Source organism: Mytilus californianus, unplaced genomic scaffold (genome assembly GCF_021869535.1).
Source record: "Mytilus californianus isolate M0D057914Y unplaced genomic scaffold, xbMytCali1.0.p SCAF_5, whole genome shotgun sequence".
Classification (NCBI taxonomy): Eukaryota; Metazoa; Mollusca; class Bivalvia; order Mytilida; family Mytilidae; genus Mytilus; species Mytilus californianus.
Genome location: NW_026262701.1, coordinates 93,157,787 through 93,176,854, shown reverse-complemented (window position 1 = coordinate 93,176,854; position 19,068 = coordinate 93,157,787). Strand labels below are relative to the sequence as shown.

General features: G+C 33.4%; 1 protein-coding gene across 1 annotated transcript; it reads right to left on the bottom strand.

Annotated features, from left to right (window-relative positions):
• Positions 1–259: 259 nt before the first annotated feature.
• On the bottom strand, positions 260–18,748 carry LOC127700224 (endoglucanase A-like). The gene is made up of 12 exons (XM_052203645.1): positions 18,679–18,748; positions 18,191–18,389; positions 14,793–15,356; positions 12,910–13,375; positions 11,932–12,119; positions 11,408–11,567; positions 10,251–10,362; positions 9,668–9,830; positions 8,824–8,968; positions 8,218–8,398; positions 1,718–1,911; positions 260–523 (listed from the first exon to the last, which is right to left on the bottom strand). Exons 1-12 carry the CDS (start codon positions 18,705–18,707, stop codon positions 465–467), a joined length of 2,460 nt encoding a protein of 819 aa, XP_052059605.1. The 5' UTR covers positions 18,708–18,748; the 3' UTR covers positions 260–464.
• Between the last annotated feature and the right edge of the window lie 320 nt (positions 18,749–19,068).

Here is a 19,068-nt window from a genome sequence, read left to right as displayed (position 1 = left end):
AATTATTACATAATTTTATGTACTGAAAATAACATATAAAACAGTCACAGCGGGACCGAACCAGTTTCAGTATAAACAGAATCTCCCAATTACATTTTGTACTTTCCTTCTTAATTAACACTTCCACTGAATAAAAGATCATTGGGTGAATTGTTTTGAACAACGACTGAATATAAATTTGATAGTAAATTAAACAAGCAATTACACAGAAACTATACTTGTAATATTTTAAAATTTGTCAGAATAACTCTTTATACTAAACATGTAAATCATTTATTGAAAAATAGTAACAGCTGGACAAACGAGTTATATCAAGATACATCTTTGTGACTTGACAAATATCGGAAACAATTGTACAGAAAAAAATATAGCGTGCAAGATTATAAATCAAGTACAACATTAGATATAAACATCACTATATCTCTAGATATTAAGTTTGTAGAAGTTTTCGTCGGTTCTCACAATTAGCAACTAGGTGTAGGAGAAGCAGGCAAGTTTCCGTTCAAGGCAAAGTGAAGCAAACCTGTAAAAAATAATTAAATTAAGATATACATTTTGGTTTAAATTATCATTAATATTACGAGTCTAACTTTCGTGAACCTGTATCAGCCATTTTTCTGATTATTGATTCTTTCATTTCATAGATTTGAACGGCAATGACAAAACCGCCAACCATTATATAGCGAAGTCACGTGAGTGAACATTTTTTTTTCAACAGAAATGGGAGTGTATTTGTATTTACAGTTACATCATAGAACAAGTGGACGAAGTATCAAAATAACAAGACCAAACAAAGTCCTCTTAAGTCAGAACAATATGTCTTCACAAACTTTGAAACAGATTATCTAAAGAATCATCCAAAGTATAAATGGATCGGTGCCTACGCAGTATGCCCAGTATAATTCAAGGACTCTAGCAAATGTATTTACCAACTATTATATTCACGATGCTGCTTTGATAAATGAAAAGTATGAAAAATAAATACTTGCATTAAGAATAATTATTTCATAATCGATACACTCTTTTTGTAGTAAACATGTTGAATTGACGTCCTAAAAACTTGAATATAACTGTTTAGTCAATTTTTGGTAATATCCTTTTGGCGTAGCTCGGTATTTATACATCCCGCCATTGTGTTATTGCACTATGGTCATTTTTGTATTCTTGTATTTTCGCTTAAGTACTTTGTCTGTAGAGTGTCTATATGCCATTTTGTTTTTCTTTGTTGAAATAGTTATTTGTTTTTATAGATATTAAGATTATAATACAATGTTGACTGCTGTACCCCAATTTTTGACATTTTTACCTATTACGTCTGTTTGCTTTACTCACACATTTGTTGTCAATATAATTGAATTCTATGCGTCTGTGAGAGGTTGTAAAGTTACCTAGCTATAAAACCAGGTTTAATCCATTTTCTACATAAGGAAATGCCGGTACCAAGTCAGGAATATGACAGTTGTTTTCCATTCGTTTTATGTGTTTGAGCTTTTGCTTTTGCAATTTGATAAAGGACTTTTCGTTTTGAATTTTCCTTGGAGTTCGGTATTTTTGTCATTTATTTTTTCATATTTGAACCGAACTAATTGATTTCAATTCATGACTTCGGACAAAATGTTTATGATAACTCAAAAACTAATACTAGTACATCAAAGCAAATGTCATCAATTATGAAAGCTTGTACACTTTAAAACCCTCGACTTTTATGCATTCCTACCTGCAACTGCGGATTGGAATCCAGCATTGTAGTCACAGGCCACCTCATTTGTCTTGTGGTTATTTCTATCATCAATGTAGGTATCGTCCAGATCCTGAGGACCTCCGACAAGTGCCCCATAAAGAGTGTGTGCGTTAGGACCTGAACTCCAATATGTACCCCAGTCACAGGTGGCAGGAGAGTAGTCACAGGTACTAATGAAAAAAAACAAATGTCATCTATTTATCTATCTTTCTATCAAAACGAGACGACAAAAAAGTCCTAAAAAAAACCAGAAGATATTCTAACGTCATATCGAGGATTTTTTGCACAAGCCTAACTCATGTAAGGAGATGTTCAGTTTGCTCGAAAATAACTGCAGATGCTTATCCTGTCGAAACTTTAAGTCTAATCAATCTAACGTTTTTGTTTAGAGCGTCACTGACCAGTCTTTTGTAGACGAAACGCGCATCTAGCGTACAAAATTTTAATCCTGGTGTTCATGATGAGTTTATTTCGTTAGGAATTCACAAGATCCAACTGTTTCCTCGTCATTTCTTTTCTTTTTTTTTTTTTTTTAACTTTTTTTAACTGTGTAAACTGCATTCATATGTTATACCATTTAAACATTTTAAAACTCTTACTGTATGATTCATTATCTGGAGATGTTTAAACGCAATATAAACATCTGATTTTATTCATTTTAGTTTCCCATTTAGACCTTATCACAGTATTTTGAATTATCAACGTTCGTTTTATTTTGAATTATTAGGAAAATATGGATATTTTGATTCTTGTATTATATTATTTTTAAATGTTTGTAAGGGGCATTGAGCTACGAGATATAAAAAAAAGTAAAACTTTATTTTGTTTTGTTCAATTCATTAATGAAAGTGAAATAGTGAAATAATAATTCGCTTTTAGCAGCCAGTTTCTTTCAATTTTGTCAAAATAATCTCTAAGAAACATCGCTGATGAATTACTCACTTGCAAGTGAATAATTCGACCTCATCAAATCCGTATTCATGTGACCTTCTATTTAACCCCTCAGCTAAAGATGGGTTACGGATGAACTATAGGGGTGTTAAGATATTAAAAGGAAAAGAATGTCAACATTGAAAGTGAAACAAGGGTAAACCATTCGGTTGACTGACTCAGTCCACAAAAACTCATTCTTATACAGGTAAAACCAATGATTAACATATTTGTGTAACCTATAATATGAAATCAAACAGACCTAGAAAAATTCAATTGCACGGGTTCGATATCTTTCTATATCTATATATATATCTATAGTTATGTTTATATCGGGTAATATGACCGTCAGCAGTCTTCGGAGGTCACCTCGATGGTTAATTAGATGGCGTCTTGACTAAAATACACAAGAATTGCTGATATATATTATCGAGTCCATGCATCGTTAATTGTTTATGTAGACTTTTTAGAATTTGGCTATACGTTTTAGTATGTTATAAATCAAATATGAGAATTTGAATCAAATCGATGAACACGACTTTGACAGCTAATGCCCCTTTAACATAATTAACATAATAGCTTTTGATAGTACATAAAAATTGGCTCGTTTTGCCATTTTAGACACTTTTATCGGGTATATCAAGATTGATATAGGAGTTTAGATATTAAACAATTCAATAATAAAAGCTTACAGGAAATAAACAGCATCCACAACAAAACAATAAACAGAAACGTAAAAATTTAGAAATTAACATTCACTAGTTAAAAAGTTGTTTTGCCATCTAATGGTTTTGTATCCTATTGGCCATTTATATGTTGGTGTAGGAGTTTTTTTAAAACTTCATTACAAACATTATTTCTTTGACAGCCAGTTTCCTATATAAAATTTGCATGGCGGTTAATATATGCATAGCAGGAGACGCTTGTCCTGTCGAGGCACACGGTCTAGCTTATTAAGGAGTTTCACGCGATTCCCTCAATTCTGTTTGTTACCTCAATTTTTTTCTTGCTAATCGATTTACTAGATTCGAACATCAATCAGTCCTACTGTCACCTGAATTTAACACATACAACTGCCCAAACTTTAGCTCCAGGTTTGTCTATTTTGCTCATAGTATGCATGATTTCAGTTACGATTCACAAAATTTGTTATCGGTCGGGGTTTAGGCAGAGTATTTTGATATTTTGATTTTCTTTCTACCAAGCTAGCATCGATACATTTTTATCTCTTCTAAGAATCAAAAGGCAGTGCTTTCTGGGTAAAAGTTGGATTTATCAAACTGAACTAGTTCAATATGCTATAAGTCTATGAGGGCATTACCAGTCGAGCACTCAACACTCCTGTGCTAACATGAAATGTCTTTGATGCAGTATTTTTTTTGTACATTTATTATTCATATATTGTTTGAAACACTAAGGTTTTTCTACCACCAGGCATAGATTACCTTTGCAAGATTTTGCACAACTTTTGGGAAATTTTAGTTTTCAATGTTCTTCAACTTCGTAACTGATTTGCCCTTCCCAATGTTTTGTTTTGATAGCCACTGATTAGATTATGTACACGAAACGCGCGTCTGTCGTATTGAATTATAAATCTGGTATTGTTGATGACTTCGTATTTGGCTGCTTTTGGAACCTAAGTAATCTAATAACAGTTTCATCTCTGAGGAAACTGCATTCTCGTATAATCCTAAGGGATTATACCAGCAATTCAAAATGCTTTTGATTACTTTTATTTAGTGTAAAAAAATATGTCTGCCAATATATATGAGTGGCCGTTCATGTCATTTGCGCGATTATATACGCGTATATAATTTTATACGCGTATATATACGCGTATATTACCTACATATACGCGTATATTGTGGTTTTTAACGCGTATATGGCTGTCATATACGCGTATATTGTGGTTTTATACGCGTATATTGTTAGAAAAAACACGTTTATACCTTATTCCAATTTATTTATCATATACGCGTTAATATACGCGTTATTTGCGTAAATATACGCGTTAATATACGCGTTATTTGCGTTAATATACGCGTTATTTGCGTAAATATACGCGTTAATGTACGCGTTATTTGCGTAAATATACGCGTTAATAAACATTCGTTTGTCTTATTGTTTTAACCAATGAAAACTGCGTTTTTAAACTGGTTTGTATTTGACAACTGATGCCATATAACGAATATGGCTGCCAACTTTAGCGGAAACGGGGACAGGGAGAGATTTTTGAAGAGAGTAAAAGAGACCGTTGATGATTGTTTCCGGCTTGGGACGACTGACGCCATACAAAAACAGATGTTTCAAATGAATTTTATGATTTGTTTTTCTATATGGAACTTAAAAATATATTAGACATCACAAATGATTATCACCTATATGTTCTCCATTATGTTTTTCTGCCAAGGATAAATGAAAGATTAAAGTCCTTCGCCTTTCAATATAACAACCATCCAGTCTCAACTGAACACAATAGGAGCCCAAATCAGCTGTTCATACAAGGTGTGCTTACAAACGCTATGTCCAACTTAAAGTCCATAGAGGAAGTACTTGAAGATGCTGGATCCACCAATGACAGATACTATCAAGACCTGATAGAAGAATATGGAGTTGAAGATAATGATAATGATGGTAGTGATAGTTAAAACGATGTCGATGCAATTATTTATGTTGTTGATGTCAATATACCTGGAGACAAACGTCAAAAGATATGTGAAGAAGTTAACCCATTGTCAAACATTTCATCACTTGAATATGGGGAGGAATTGTTTAAAATCACCGTACAACTTCTTGACTAGGACATGATCTGAAGAATCCCTACCACCTTTTGGTATATGACCATAGAACAATTAGTAATGTCATATCCATGTTACCAAAACATTATTATATAATTAATAAAACTCTTTTAAATCACTATTACCGAATTCACATTACTAGGCCCATACTACCTGCCTTTTTTTTTATTTCTAAACTTGGCATCCTAGTTTTTAATGTTGTGCTCTAAAACACATACTTCTAAAAAAAAGGTTCATTGGAAGAAACCAAGACCTTGTTGATAAATATTCCGTCTAAACTTCACAAATAATACACGATAGTCTTGAAGTATAAATTCTAGGTACTGACTTTGTTTATCATCTTAATAACGTGTTATAGTATTCTTTTATTAGCCTTTGTAATTTATTACTCGAACTGTTTAGCCTATTTTTGGCAGTGCTCATTTGACATGGCTCGGTACGTGGACATCCCGTCATAGTGTTTATTGCGCTGTGGTATTCTTTTCTTTTGGTTTTGTTAAGGCGCATTGTCTATATGCCTTTTTGTTTGTGTAAATATAAAAAAGAAGATGTGGTATGATTGCCAATGAGACAACTCTCCACATGAGACCAAATGACACAGAAATTAACAACTATAGGTCACCGTACGGCCTTCAACAATGAGCAAAGCACACACCGCACAGTCAGCTATAAAAGGCCCCGAAATGACAATGTAAAACAATTCAAACGAGAAAACTAACGGCCTAATTTATGTACCAAAAATGAACGAAACAAATATGTAACACATAAACTAACGATAACCACTGAATTACAGGCTCCTGACTTGGGACAGTCACATACATCGTTTGTAAATTTTGCTTCTAAAGAAAGAACAATTTGTCCTTCTGCAATTTTGACAACATAATCATAAATTTACTATCTGAAATACAGAGTGAGTTCATACTTAACATAGTTTCACTAAAAAGAACATATCATATGACATAGAAACTTTCCCATGTGGTTTTTGAAGAATAAATCAATTCAGGCTACCGAACCATTAGTTATTTTCATTGCAAGATGTTGTGTTTTTGTCCACTTATTGTCACATGCATCTCAATGATATCCTACAAATTGCCCGAAACTGAACAGGCAATTTGTTGAATTGTGTTTCAAAATTTCAGTCATTTTACAAATTGCCTAAATTTAGAAAATGCCTGTAACATATACAAAGCATACAAGGTCATGGCGTTTCTTATACCAGAGGCGGATCCGGGATTTTAGGTTTAAAGGGAGGGGGCGCAAACTTAAATTTTCGCCGAGCTCCGAATTTTTTTAGGTAAAATTATCGAAATATTCATTATTAAGCTGAGGACAACCCATGCTTTGCAAATTTTTTTGGGGGGGTGGGGGAGGGGGCGCACGCCCGCCCCTTATGAATCCGCCCCTGCATACTGTTTATTACTAAATTCTTTGGTTGTGTACTGACTGATACTTTAGTCTGGGAGAACAAGATTTATTTCAATGTTAGTTGTAATTGGCTTTGAACAAACTTTTAGTATTAAACTCCAATACTCTTATTTCGGTGCTTTGTGTCTATTGCCTTAATGTTAGTTGTTTCTTTTGAGTTATTCTAACTGCAACTGGCCGGATTTTTACAGTTTGTTCTTATGTTGTACTGTTACACTACTATCCTAGTATAAGGAAGAGTTGAGCGCTCACAGATATGTGCTTGTCCCAAATCTGGAGCCTGTATTTGTCACTGGACGTTAAAAATAAGCAACCAACAATCAATCAATTTAAACTCGTGATTATTTAAGGGGAAAACCAATTAGTATTTATTTTTTTGGGGGGCGATGGGTGGAAGACAGGAGGATTTTGAAAATGAATATAGTGGCCTAGCAAGACCTAAAAAAAAAATAGGCCTGATTAGCAATAGATTAAAATGAATAATAAATCTGCAAAAAATCCTCCTGCCCCTTTCCCTCCCCAGAATACCAAATAGTCGTCCCCTTACTGTTATTGTCCGTGTAGTTCTTACATTTATCCAACTTATCATCCCTACTAAGGCTGCCATGCCATAAAAACGTTTATCACACAGCACACATTCTATTATAGCTGCATTCATAAATTTATTTATGTCATTTAGACTAAACGACGCCTTGTTTGTTATGTGCCTCTGCCGTCTAAACTACCTATTTAAAAGGAAGAGGTAGAAGAGAGCCAGAAGATCTTCCCAATGCAAAAAAAACAGAAATGGACCTCTTCTGGTTCACTACCGCAGAACAAAAAAACACGCCCCAGGATTATAATTTAATATGCCAGTTATGTCCCCTTTGTGAAACCAAACGCAGTAACATGGACAGGTTTGATTGGATTTGAAATATTTGACATCTTCCCAGAAGTAACGCGTTTATATACGCGTATAGCACAAAAAATTTACATTTATTATACGCGTTTACACAAAAAAAATCATTTTCAGCAGTAACATGTATATATACGCGTATATTTTAACAATAAACCCGTATAAAACGACAATATACGCGTTTAAAACAACAATATACGCGTATATGTAGGTAATATACGCGTATATATATGCGTATAAAATTATATACGCGTATATAATCGCGCAAATGACATGAACGGCCACTCATAAATATAGTATCAGATGTCAATTGCTTGAACTTGTATCCCCGAAACATGGACAGTTACGGCATTAATATAATTTGCTTTTCAAAAGAGAAGCACCGAGGACAATATATTTCGCACTGCTATAAATTAATGTTAATATACCTTCCTCTGTGGTGCGGGCGCTTTGGAAAAGCAGTACTAGTTCCATAGCCAATCAAGAAACTGAAGTCATCACCATTATCGCCGACCATGTAATGAATCTGTGACATAGCCCATGTCTTGTATGCTGTTGCATCACCGATCCCTACATCTGCTGCTAGCAGGGCAATGAATGCTGCATTAGCTGTAATTCAAACATATATTTAAGGTATCGAAAAATCTTCAAAAGTATTTAAGTGTCTGCAGAACATTTTTGTAACAGGTGAGCTGACTTCAAACTACGATATGTGGATTCCTTTAGTCACGTTTTAAGTTTTTAAGAAATGCGTTCAGTTTTATCTCTGGTGTTTCTTATCCTCCTGTCTAAATTTTGTGTTAAAGGTATGGTTTGTAAAAAATAATTCCAGCAAGAGTAAATATATAAATAAATTATGATGTCATAAAAGTAGTAAATGTGTCATGAAATATATGATTTGCATAAGAATCTTGCATATTATGTTATATCCAGGTAAAAATTATCACAATTTATAGATAATGATATATATTTCTAGACACAGCCACGTAAAAATTCAATTTTCTTTTCAAAATTTCATAAACAATAAAATTTACCAGAATATCTAAGAGATGCCCATTCTAATCTCCATGCTACTCCACAGGTTGTGTACGGTAAAGATCCTGATGGCATCCAAGCAGTGATGAAATTCTCTACACGTGTTTTGTAAATATTATCCCCAGTTATATCATAAAGAAGAACCTTTAAAAGATAGCAAAGACAAAAACTAGTTTAACACTGCAAAAGGTTTGTTGTCATTCCAAAGACAATGGTAATCTTTAGCTATAACTTCATAGGCATTTTGGAGTTATTTCAGTTCTTCGGTGATGATGGCAGATTTAATTTATTCACAACTTTCCAAGATACGGATTATTTAGCGCTTGACAAATTGCATAGACATTTGTCTATTCTTGAACACTGTTTTTTCACCCATATATGTCTTTATTCTGTTTCTTGTGTCTACGTGACGTATATCCCAAATTTAGTTTTAATAGTGCAAGTAATATACTTCTATACGTAATTAGCAACAAAAAAAAATAGTGTTTTGAGCTTATCCTGTCGACGTACTCGGTTTCATTACTTTTTGGAATTAATGCGATTCCCTAATTTTTCTGTTAGTTACCTTAATTTGTCTCTTCCTACTCGTTGTGTGCCATTAGAACACCCGTAAACTACTGTCGCCTTAATTTAAAGCGCGATTGTCTAAGTTTACCTATAATTAATTTCAATTAAAATGGGGAAAAAAACAAACAATGCTAAAAACATCTAAATGAATAATAAAATAGCATATGATATCAAAATTTGTTTGTCTTTGCTTATTTTGTTATCTTGTATTTTCGTGTAGACATCCATGCATGTATTTCAATGGATATTATCATATCATGTGTATATATTGCATACTTCACAAAGCGCCGTCTTATCATCCCAGTCAAATGCCCATGGAATGCTGTCGTGGTTGTAGTCGTTATAAAAAGCTTCGGCTTCAGTTAGGTACTGAGGGTTATTGGTTGCCATATACAGCAGTACTGCACTTGAACACATCTCGTCCTTATACTCATGGGACCTGTAAAGGAAAAAAAATGTGATTCTTGTCATCTGGAACAGCCAGAAAAGGACTTTTTGAATGCATAGACTAGAATTGTTTTTAAAATATTAGTCTTTACCAGACATGTTCATAGTCATAATATTTGCACATTTTATCGAAGCTATTTTCCTCCAAATTGAGGCGACAGAAAATTGTCATAATTTATAGACATGTTTGATGATGGCTTTCAGAAACCTCAAATAAAAAGGCTGGTATCACAAAAATAATTAGCACACAATTTTTTTTAACAAATGGTACATTGCAAAGATATCTGGTCAACATTGTACAAATGGGCAATATAATACATGCACGTTTAAAAGACAAAACACGACTTTAATGAAAATTTAATTTAAACATTGAAAGATTAAGATGTTATTAATGTAAGAAACAGAGACATACTCATAAAATTGGGTAATATCATAGATGTCATTGTTGTATAAACCTGGAATATCCTTTGCGAAAGAATACAAACTCTCAGCACTTGACAAAAGTGTGGCAGCATATGACGAGTCTGTAATAAATAAATTCAAATTCAAAAAGTAAATAATAATATCATTTAGAAAGAGAAAACGCAAGATAAATCTATACGGGACGATCTTTGTAAGAAAAATGCTTGTACCAAATGAGGAGTATCACATTCGGGTATTTTCTGTTAGTGTTTGTGATGGGCACTTCTCGATCTTGTCAGTTAAACTCAAATTTTGAAGAACCATTAATTTATGGTGAAATTTGGTATCTCCCTGGTTTCCTTACGCCTATTGTGCCTGCTAGCAAAGGATGATGATATAGTAATCTATTTGTTGTTTATAAATTTAGTTGTACATCACAGGTGTTGTTCAGAATAGAGTATTTTTTTAAAATATATATTCTTTTCCAACAATTCAAATTGACATATATTGAGTATGCAGCGTTAAAACAGCTTTTCTTTTAAAAAAGAAGGTCTAGGGCAAAATTGCTTGAATTTCAAGGCAGCTTTTCGTCTTTAAGAATTGAAAATTGTTACCAGTGAAAATTTATCAAAATATATATAGTTTATCATGGTAGTGAGCATTAGCAATGACTACTAGTTCAACAGCAATAATAGTATAGTATTATTTTATCATAAAAAGAAGAATTGAGGCCAAAAAGGTCCTTTGCGTTTAAATTTGAAAGGGCCTTTCTGGCGTAAAAATCACGAGAAATTCAAGATCTTTAGGTTTGGCAAGCCAAAATGCCATAATTGAAGTAAATTTGGGATTCATATCGAAACTATATTTTCTCAGAGTACAAAGTGGTACAAATTATATACGGTTTACATTATATTTAAAACGAAATTGCATGGGAAAGAAGATATGATGTGAACAAAAGTACATGGTAATTTTTCAATATTGCCCTTATAAGTAAGGGCGTTTCTTAAATATTGTCTATAAGAAAGTAACGTAAATAAATAATTAACGATGTCAAGTGATGTTAATAGCAATAGGACTAGAGTTATGTCATGAAGCAAAAACCAAACTTATTTCGAAATGTCCGTTACTTCTATACGCACATATAAACTACAAATAATGCTTATTTACCTAGTTCACTAAATACCAATGCACCGACAGCCAATGCTGCTGCAGTTCCCCCAGTAACGTCAGCTCCTGACATGGTATCGTCAAGATAATACGCAGGTCTATTCATAGTCATTTCTTCAGGTCGTCCCCAATAAGCATGATCTAAGTCACCATCACCAACCTATTTTTGAATCATTTTAAAATGAATTTGGAAATAACGAATATAGTTAAATATCTCAAGGATAACATATCCAGGGAAGATCTAGATAGTTGAACAATCGTAACTTAAAATAAAACCAGAAGTACTTTGCTGTATTTGAGGGGCTACTTTAGTTTAAACTTAATCAGCAATTTTCTAAAGGTTAAACAATACATATACATTGAGACCTATAAAACAAATGTGGGTCTGATCAAACATACACAAATCTGTCGCGTTCAAAAAGGCTTTTGAATTATTATATCCCTCTAAAACTTTGTCTGTCTAACCACGACTTATTTAGTGGATGGATTGAGATTGAGAGAGAGGATTGTTTGTTCATATATACCTGTGCATAATATATTCTGTCTGATGACCTCCAACATTTTATTAGATATTCCAACGGCCATTTGATAGAGTTATACATATGTTGTAATTGAGCAGAGTCTATATATGCATCTTTCCAATGTAATAAGCCTATTGCAAGGTTTGTAACAGAAGCTGACATTGGAAGGTTGAATTTTACGCCATCTCCAGCTGAAAGACATAAAACTTCTTATAATTGTTTAAATCGAAAACAAAATAAATTTTAGTATGGTCACAGTCACGATTATTGGTTGGAAAAGAAAGAAAAAGTAAGCAATACCGATACTTCAGATAAGAGGCATATACAATGACTGTCTTGTTTTTGGACAAATTGGTTGTCAATGTTCAAGCTTTTTGGTAATTCTTATCCATATCTAAACAAACAGAAATCAAAAGGTCAATACGACCGGACCAAACAGACAAATGAAGATAGTTGTACAATCAAAAGATAATACCACAAAATGATAGGTGTTTAAATAAACCTTTGATAGAGTTGAAACTGGAACTTTTGTAGTTGAAGAAACAAAGAAGATTCAAATCCAGAGGAGAATACATCAGTGAGAATTCAAAAGCAACTAGACAGGTATACAAGAAACATACTTAAAACATAGACATATAATACAACTCAGCCATACCAACACCCTCTTTCTTTGACTTCGGTGAATTTTCAATATCTTCATGTCAATTTTTGACGGCATTGGATGTTTTAATGTGTATAAGAATGTGCTAGGAAGAATTCATTTTCGTCTAGCCGATTTGTCGCTAAGGAAGGACTGAGGCGTGCTGTTTCCGGTGGCAGCGTCAACAGCCTCAACAATAGTTACTTTGTGGTTAGGTTTTAGTAGCGAGAAATATCTCTTTGTTAACATAGCTTTTTAAGGTTTTATACTTTTTGTATGAAATTGTTATTGAAGAAACAAAAAACGGTACAAGGTTAAGTTTTTTTCAACGGGTGTCTTACCATCATACCAGCCTCCTGTAAGGTCTTCGCCGTTGATTCCCACATCATTAGTTGCCGAATCTCCACGCCAGTCTATACGATTAAATGTCAAATTGCCTGATTGTTGGGCTTCATAGAACAAAATGGAGTATTCAATTAGTCGTCCGTAATCGTGTGCCGTGGAAACGTTTGTAGAACTACTTGTCGTTGTGGTTGGTGATGTTGTCGTTGTAGATGATGCTGGTGTTGTCGTCGTTGTTGCTGTTGTCATTGTTGCTGTCGTTGTTGTGGTTGTTGCAGGTGTCGTTGTCGTGTCTTGTGAAGATGCAATATCACTGACACACGTTCCTGTTGGAAAGCTTGCTTCACTACCTTCGTATCTTAAAATGAATCCTATTTCAAGAAGTTGATTTGATATTGAATGTGCATTGTGTAGATAATATACATCATAATTATTTGAATGGCCAAAGCTTACGGCATTCCAAATCTAAAAGACAGAATTTTTTTTTTTAATCATGGTTGTTGAAAATTAAGGCGGCGACGACGATGGAAAATCGACTACTATTTAGATTAATTTACATGGTTGGTTGATTTATTGATTTTCGTTGTTAAACGCCACTTTCAGTACTATTGGCTTTATCTAGGCGGCCAGTTTGAATTGTTGGAGGAAGCGGTAGTGCCCTTATAGAATCACCGTTTTGGTTTTACAGTCTGACCTTTTGCAGGAAAACTAACAAATATAGTCAAGATTGGAGTGTCGACAAGCTAGTGATACTGTAGATGAACTACTTTTTCTCTCGATAACATTTTATTCAAATATTTACAATAAAAATTCACCAGACGCGGTACCTGGTGTCACAAACAAACAGCTAAATGTGGTCAATTAAAACAATATCAATTTTCAAAAGTTTAAATGTAACAATTCTATTACATACCAACTAGTATATGAACTACTTAGACCACTGAGTTATTAGATGAAAACTTGTTAGAGACAATTTATGTATGTAAAAACAAAGCGTGTACACTTAGCTTACAGTGAAGAGATGGACAAAAATGAACCAAAATATTGAGAGAAAAAAATAAAATAGAAACAAAATTGACACAAAGACCAATACAATTTCTTCTATTATTTGAAGAACTGATTCTGCTGAATATTTCAATCTTATGCATTTCTACAAGAATCCAGTGGTTGAAATATACCTCAGATCTTTACAAATTAGTCTATAACATTGTATGTAATTGCAAGACTTTGTGTTATTGGTTTTACACTCCAGGTAGCCTTTCGCATTTTATTTAATAACAAGTCTTTTAATATCTGAAAATGCCGTACACCGACAGTAAATCAGCAAATAAAACGATTTTGGTGAAAAAAATTCTGCGTTCTCAATAAATCCATAATGAATATATTGATAATGCAAGATTTTTTAAACACAAATAAATTATAATATAAAGCATGCGATATAATAAAAACACCGGTCTGGTCCTCAGTGGCGGATCCAGAAATTTTCATAAAGTGCGGGCCCACTGACTGCCTAAGAGGAGACCCGCTCCGGTCATGCTTCAGTGATTCCCTATATAATCAACCATTTTTTCCCCAGAAAATGGGGGGGGGGGCCTGGGCCCCTCTAAATCCGCCTCTGGTCCTAATGTTGACCTCTAAATGATTTTTAGATGTGTTGTTGGATTGTTATTTCGTTTTGATAAACCCAACACCGCCATTATTGATGGGTATAGAAAAAATGGCTGTGGTGAACATTCTAAACCATTTGGTAGTTTATGATATTTGTATAAATGATGTCCATGCTAATTGAAACGTGTACATTTTAAGTAAGTAATAAAATTGAAGTTCTTGAAAAATGTAAAATATAAGTTCTAATGTAAAAAATAAAACACTTTTAACTCACCTGATTCACATATACCGTTTGATCTAAGTACATATCAATCAGTATATCTCCTATACCATACTGGCTCTGGATGTCAAACGTGCAGGATCCCTGCATATACCAAGTCGTCCCACTTCCCCACGTATTATCATTCTCAACAGGTACAGTGTAAGATGTCGTTGGCTGTTGTGACGTAGTTGTCGTCGATTGTGACGTAGTTGTCGTCGATTGTGTCGTAGTTGTCGTCGGTTGTGACGTAGTTGTCGTCGATTGTGTCGTAGTTGTCGTCGGTTGTTTCGTAGTTGTTGTCGGCTGTGTCGTAGTTGACGTCGGTTTTGTCGTTGTTGTCGGTTGTGTTGTAGTTGTAGTCGTCGGTGTCGTAGTGGTGGTTGTAGTCGTTGATGTTCCTTGATTGGAAGGAGAAGGGAGGTTGCTGCTACATGTACCGGTAGGAAATGATTCTTGAGTTCCGTCGTATTGTAGAATAAAATCGACTTTTTGTATACCCGCATGCCAATCGTTTTGATTAAAAAGGTCATATTGCTGTCCATTATTCATAATATTTCCAATGGTCAATTTCCAAATCTAAAAAAGATATAAAACGATATGAACCCAAAGAAGAGTTCCGCACTTTATTAGGTATAGTTGAGCTTATCGGCACTTAAATATTGTGTTCTTTAAATTAAAATGAATATATATTTGGATTTTGTTTCTCAGTTTGATAATGATAAGGTAATAGTATATCACAAAATCGCTATCATTTCTATAATGCTCGTCCAATAATGACTCGATTACACATCTGAACAGTAACACGCGTACCCCTATATTGTAATGTACCAATTGCCATAGATAAAATTGAGAATGGAAATGGGGAATGTGTCAAAGAGACAACAACCCGACCATAAAACAGACAACAGCAGAAGGTCACCAACAGGTCTTCAATGCAGCGAGAAATTCCCGCACCCGGAGGCGTCCTTCAGCTGGCCCCTAAACAAATATATATACTAGTTCAGTGATAATGAACGCCATACTAAACTCCAAATTGTACACAAGAAACTAAAATTAAAAATAATACAAGACTAACAAAGGCTAGAGGCTCCTGACTTGGGACAGGCGCAAAAATGCGGCGGGGTTAAACATGTTTATGAGATCTCAACCCTCCCCCTATACCTCTAGCCAATGTAGAAAAGTAAACGCATAACAATACGCACATTGAAATTCAGTTCAAGAGAAGTCCGAGTCTGATGTCAGAAGATGTAACCAAAGAAAATAAACAAAATGACAATAATACATAAATAACAACAGACTACTAGCAGTTAACTGACATGCCAGCTCCAGACTTCAATTAAACTGATTGAAAGATTATGTCTTCATCATATGAATATCAGGCACAATCCTTCCCGTTAGGGGTTTAGTATCATACCATCATAACATATATGAGAAGAACATAACCCGTGTCATGCCAACAACTGGTTTTAAAATAAATGTGTTTAGTGCCAATGCAAAGACCCTATAAGTGAATCAATATTAACGCCAAAATATGCAATCTTTAATGACCTGACAACAGTATCGTAACTATATCCCTTCGTAATAAGTCTATTTAAAGGTTTTGTTAGCTTCAGAGGTGAATACTGACATTTTTGTGCTTTATAAAGAATATTTCCATAAAAAATTGGATGTGAAATACCTGAACGTATAAGAAGTCTGCCTGTTGAGCTATATTTACGAATGATGTCCTTATACCGATGATAAAATTAAGTAAATGTTTTGACTAGTTTGTGATATCGAAAACCCTGGTGTAATAATTTTTCAGTAATACATAAATTTCTCTCGTTAAAATCTAAAACATTGTTACATACACGAGCGAATCGTACAAGTTGAGATATATAAACACCGTAAGATGGTGACAAGGGAACGTCACCATCTAAAAATGAATAATTAACGATAGGAAATGAAAAATCATCTCTCTTATCATATATTTTAGTATTAAGCTTTCCATTAATGATATAGATATCAAGATCGAGGAAAGGGCAGCGGTCATTGTTAGTATTAGCTTTATTTAAAGTAAGTTCAACAGGATACATTTCTTTAGTATACATACTGAAGTCGTCATTATTGAGAGCCAAAATATCATCCAAATATCTAAAAGTATTATTAAATTTGTGTATCAGATGTTGTTTCGATGGGTCTTTGCTGATTTTTGTCATAAATTGTAACTCATAGCAATACAAAAAAAGGTCCGCAATAAGTGGTGCACAGTTAGTCCCCATTGGAATTCCGATAACCTGACGATATACGGAATCTCCAAAGCGAACAAAAATGTTATCTAGTAAAAATTCAAGGGCATATATAGTATCAAAGCATGTCCAATTGACATAGTTTTTTTGTTTATTGCTACTAAAAAATGACCTAGAAGAGTTTGAACATATATATTCACATTCTGACTTTTTAAATGCCCATTTAATTAGGTGTGTGAATTTTTTCTTAATGAGAATGTGAGGCAATGTGGTATATAGGGTAGAAAAATCAAAACTTTGAACAGATTCAAAATCACCAATATATGCATGTAATTTATCAAGTACTTCCAACGAGTTCTTGACACTCCAAAAGTAATTAATTCCACTATTTTCGAAGGCCTTATTTGAACAATTTATTATCAGGTTTTTGATTGTACCAAGTGTACTGGTAAGAAGAATAGACAATTTAGTAGTGGAACAATGGCTTGAAGACGAAATGAATCTATATTCTGCTAGAAATACTGTCTGATTTTATTATTGTTTTTACCAGAAACACTATATTAACAAATAAGATACTGAAAACAATTTATTTTTTAAAATCTATTCAAATGTCTCTTGTATCTGTAATCCGTAAAAAGGAATGTTTGTGTTAAAGTAATGTTATATAAAACAATGAGATGATTGCCAATGAGACAACTATCCACCAGAGACAAAATGACGTAGATGTTAGCAAATATATGTCACACGGTACGACCTTCAACAAAGGAGTATATAAAACCAACATCCAGATTTATGTACAAAACAACAAATTAAACGAAAAACAAATATATGCCACAAACGACAACCACTGAATTACAGGTTCATGACTCAGGACAGGCACATACAGAGTATGGCCGGATTAAACATGTTTACGGGTGCCCAACCCTTCCCTTGTTCAATTTAAACAGCCTCATGTTAAAAAAAATTCTAGCAAAACATATATGTTGTGAAATGTATATATGCCATTATGACATATAGGTTGATTTTAAGTTTAAATTTTTCCAATTTTTACGATTACATTTATGTCTAAAAATGAACAATACTGATTGATGGTCTTAGCTTTTTTACGCTGATATTGATTATTTCAGTTTGATATGAGCCTATCTATGACCTTATCTACTGTACTGTTGGTTATATACTGACCTGTAAGTTTGAAGTGGGTTGATCTAGGAGCATATCTACTGTGATAGTGTTCTCTCCATGTGACTGTGTTACTTCAAATTCACAATAACCATTAAAGTACCATGATGTTCCACCACCCCATACAGTTATCTTCTCTACTGGTACTTGGTAGGTTGCGAATACACTGACGGACAGGGTCAACACAAGAGCAAAACTTATCCTTGTAATACAAAAATATATAATTTTGATAAAATAATGCAAAGTCATTAACTTTTCTCTCCATTTGTTTAAAAACTGGAAACAAATTTATACAAGAACACATATTCTTTAAATTCATTACATATACATATTCAATTTTATAAAATTTATCAAAAACACGGATTTCCGTTGTACATTCCTCTATAATATTTTTTTTTCAATGTAAAGTGTACATTTTTTGGTAAATAGTGAATTGAAGAATAAATCAAATTAAAATTTACCATTTACTATTTCTAACTTAAAATACTTACTTCATGATGGGACAAAAAATGCGCTTCATCCTGAAACATCTCGCTTGTGTAGCGTTTATATAGCTGTTCAATATTCATGCATGATTTCATCTAAATATATCCGTTTATTTACTAGTAAACAAGTACTGAAGTCATGATGTTTATTGAAATGGCCACTTAATTATGTTATAATTATAAACATTTATTTTTAAAAGACTTTTAATTTTAAAAGATGTATTGGTCTATTTAATTATTTTTCACAAAACTTATAAATGTATGCATGAGTTCCAAATTTATGAAAATGTAATTGATTCAATTGAATTTTGTTATAACGAATTGAGTGCACGAAAATTTCGAGCCGAATTGATATTTAATATGAACTATTCTTAGGGACTTGACAATCATGTTTAT

Excerpts from the sequence above, each read along its gene's own strand:
- LOC127700224 (XM_052203645.1), bottom strand. The coding sequence starts at position 18,707 with ATGAAGCGCATTTTTTGTCCCATCATGAA. Across the intron at positions 8,399-8,823 it reads GGCATCTCTTAGATATTCTG|CTAATGCAGCATTCATTGCC; the intron begins GTAAATTTTATT and ends TTTGAATTACAG. Across the intron at positions 1,912-8,217 it reads CGCCCGCACCACAGAGGAAG|TACCTGTGACTACTCTCCTG; the intron begins GTATATTAACAT and ends TTTTTTCATTAG.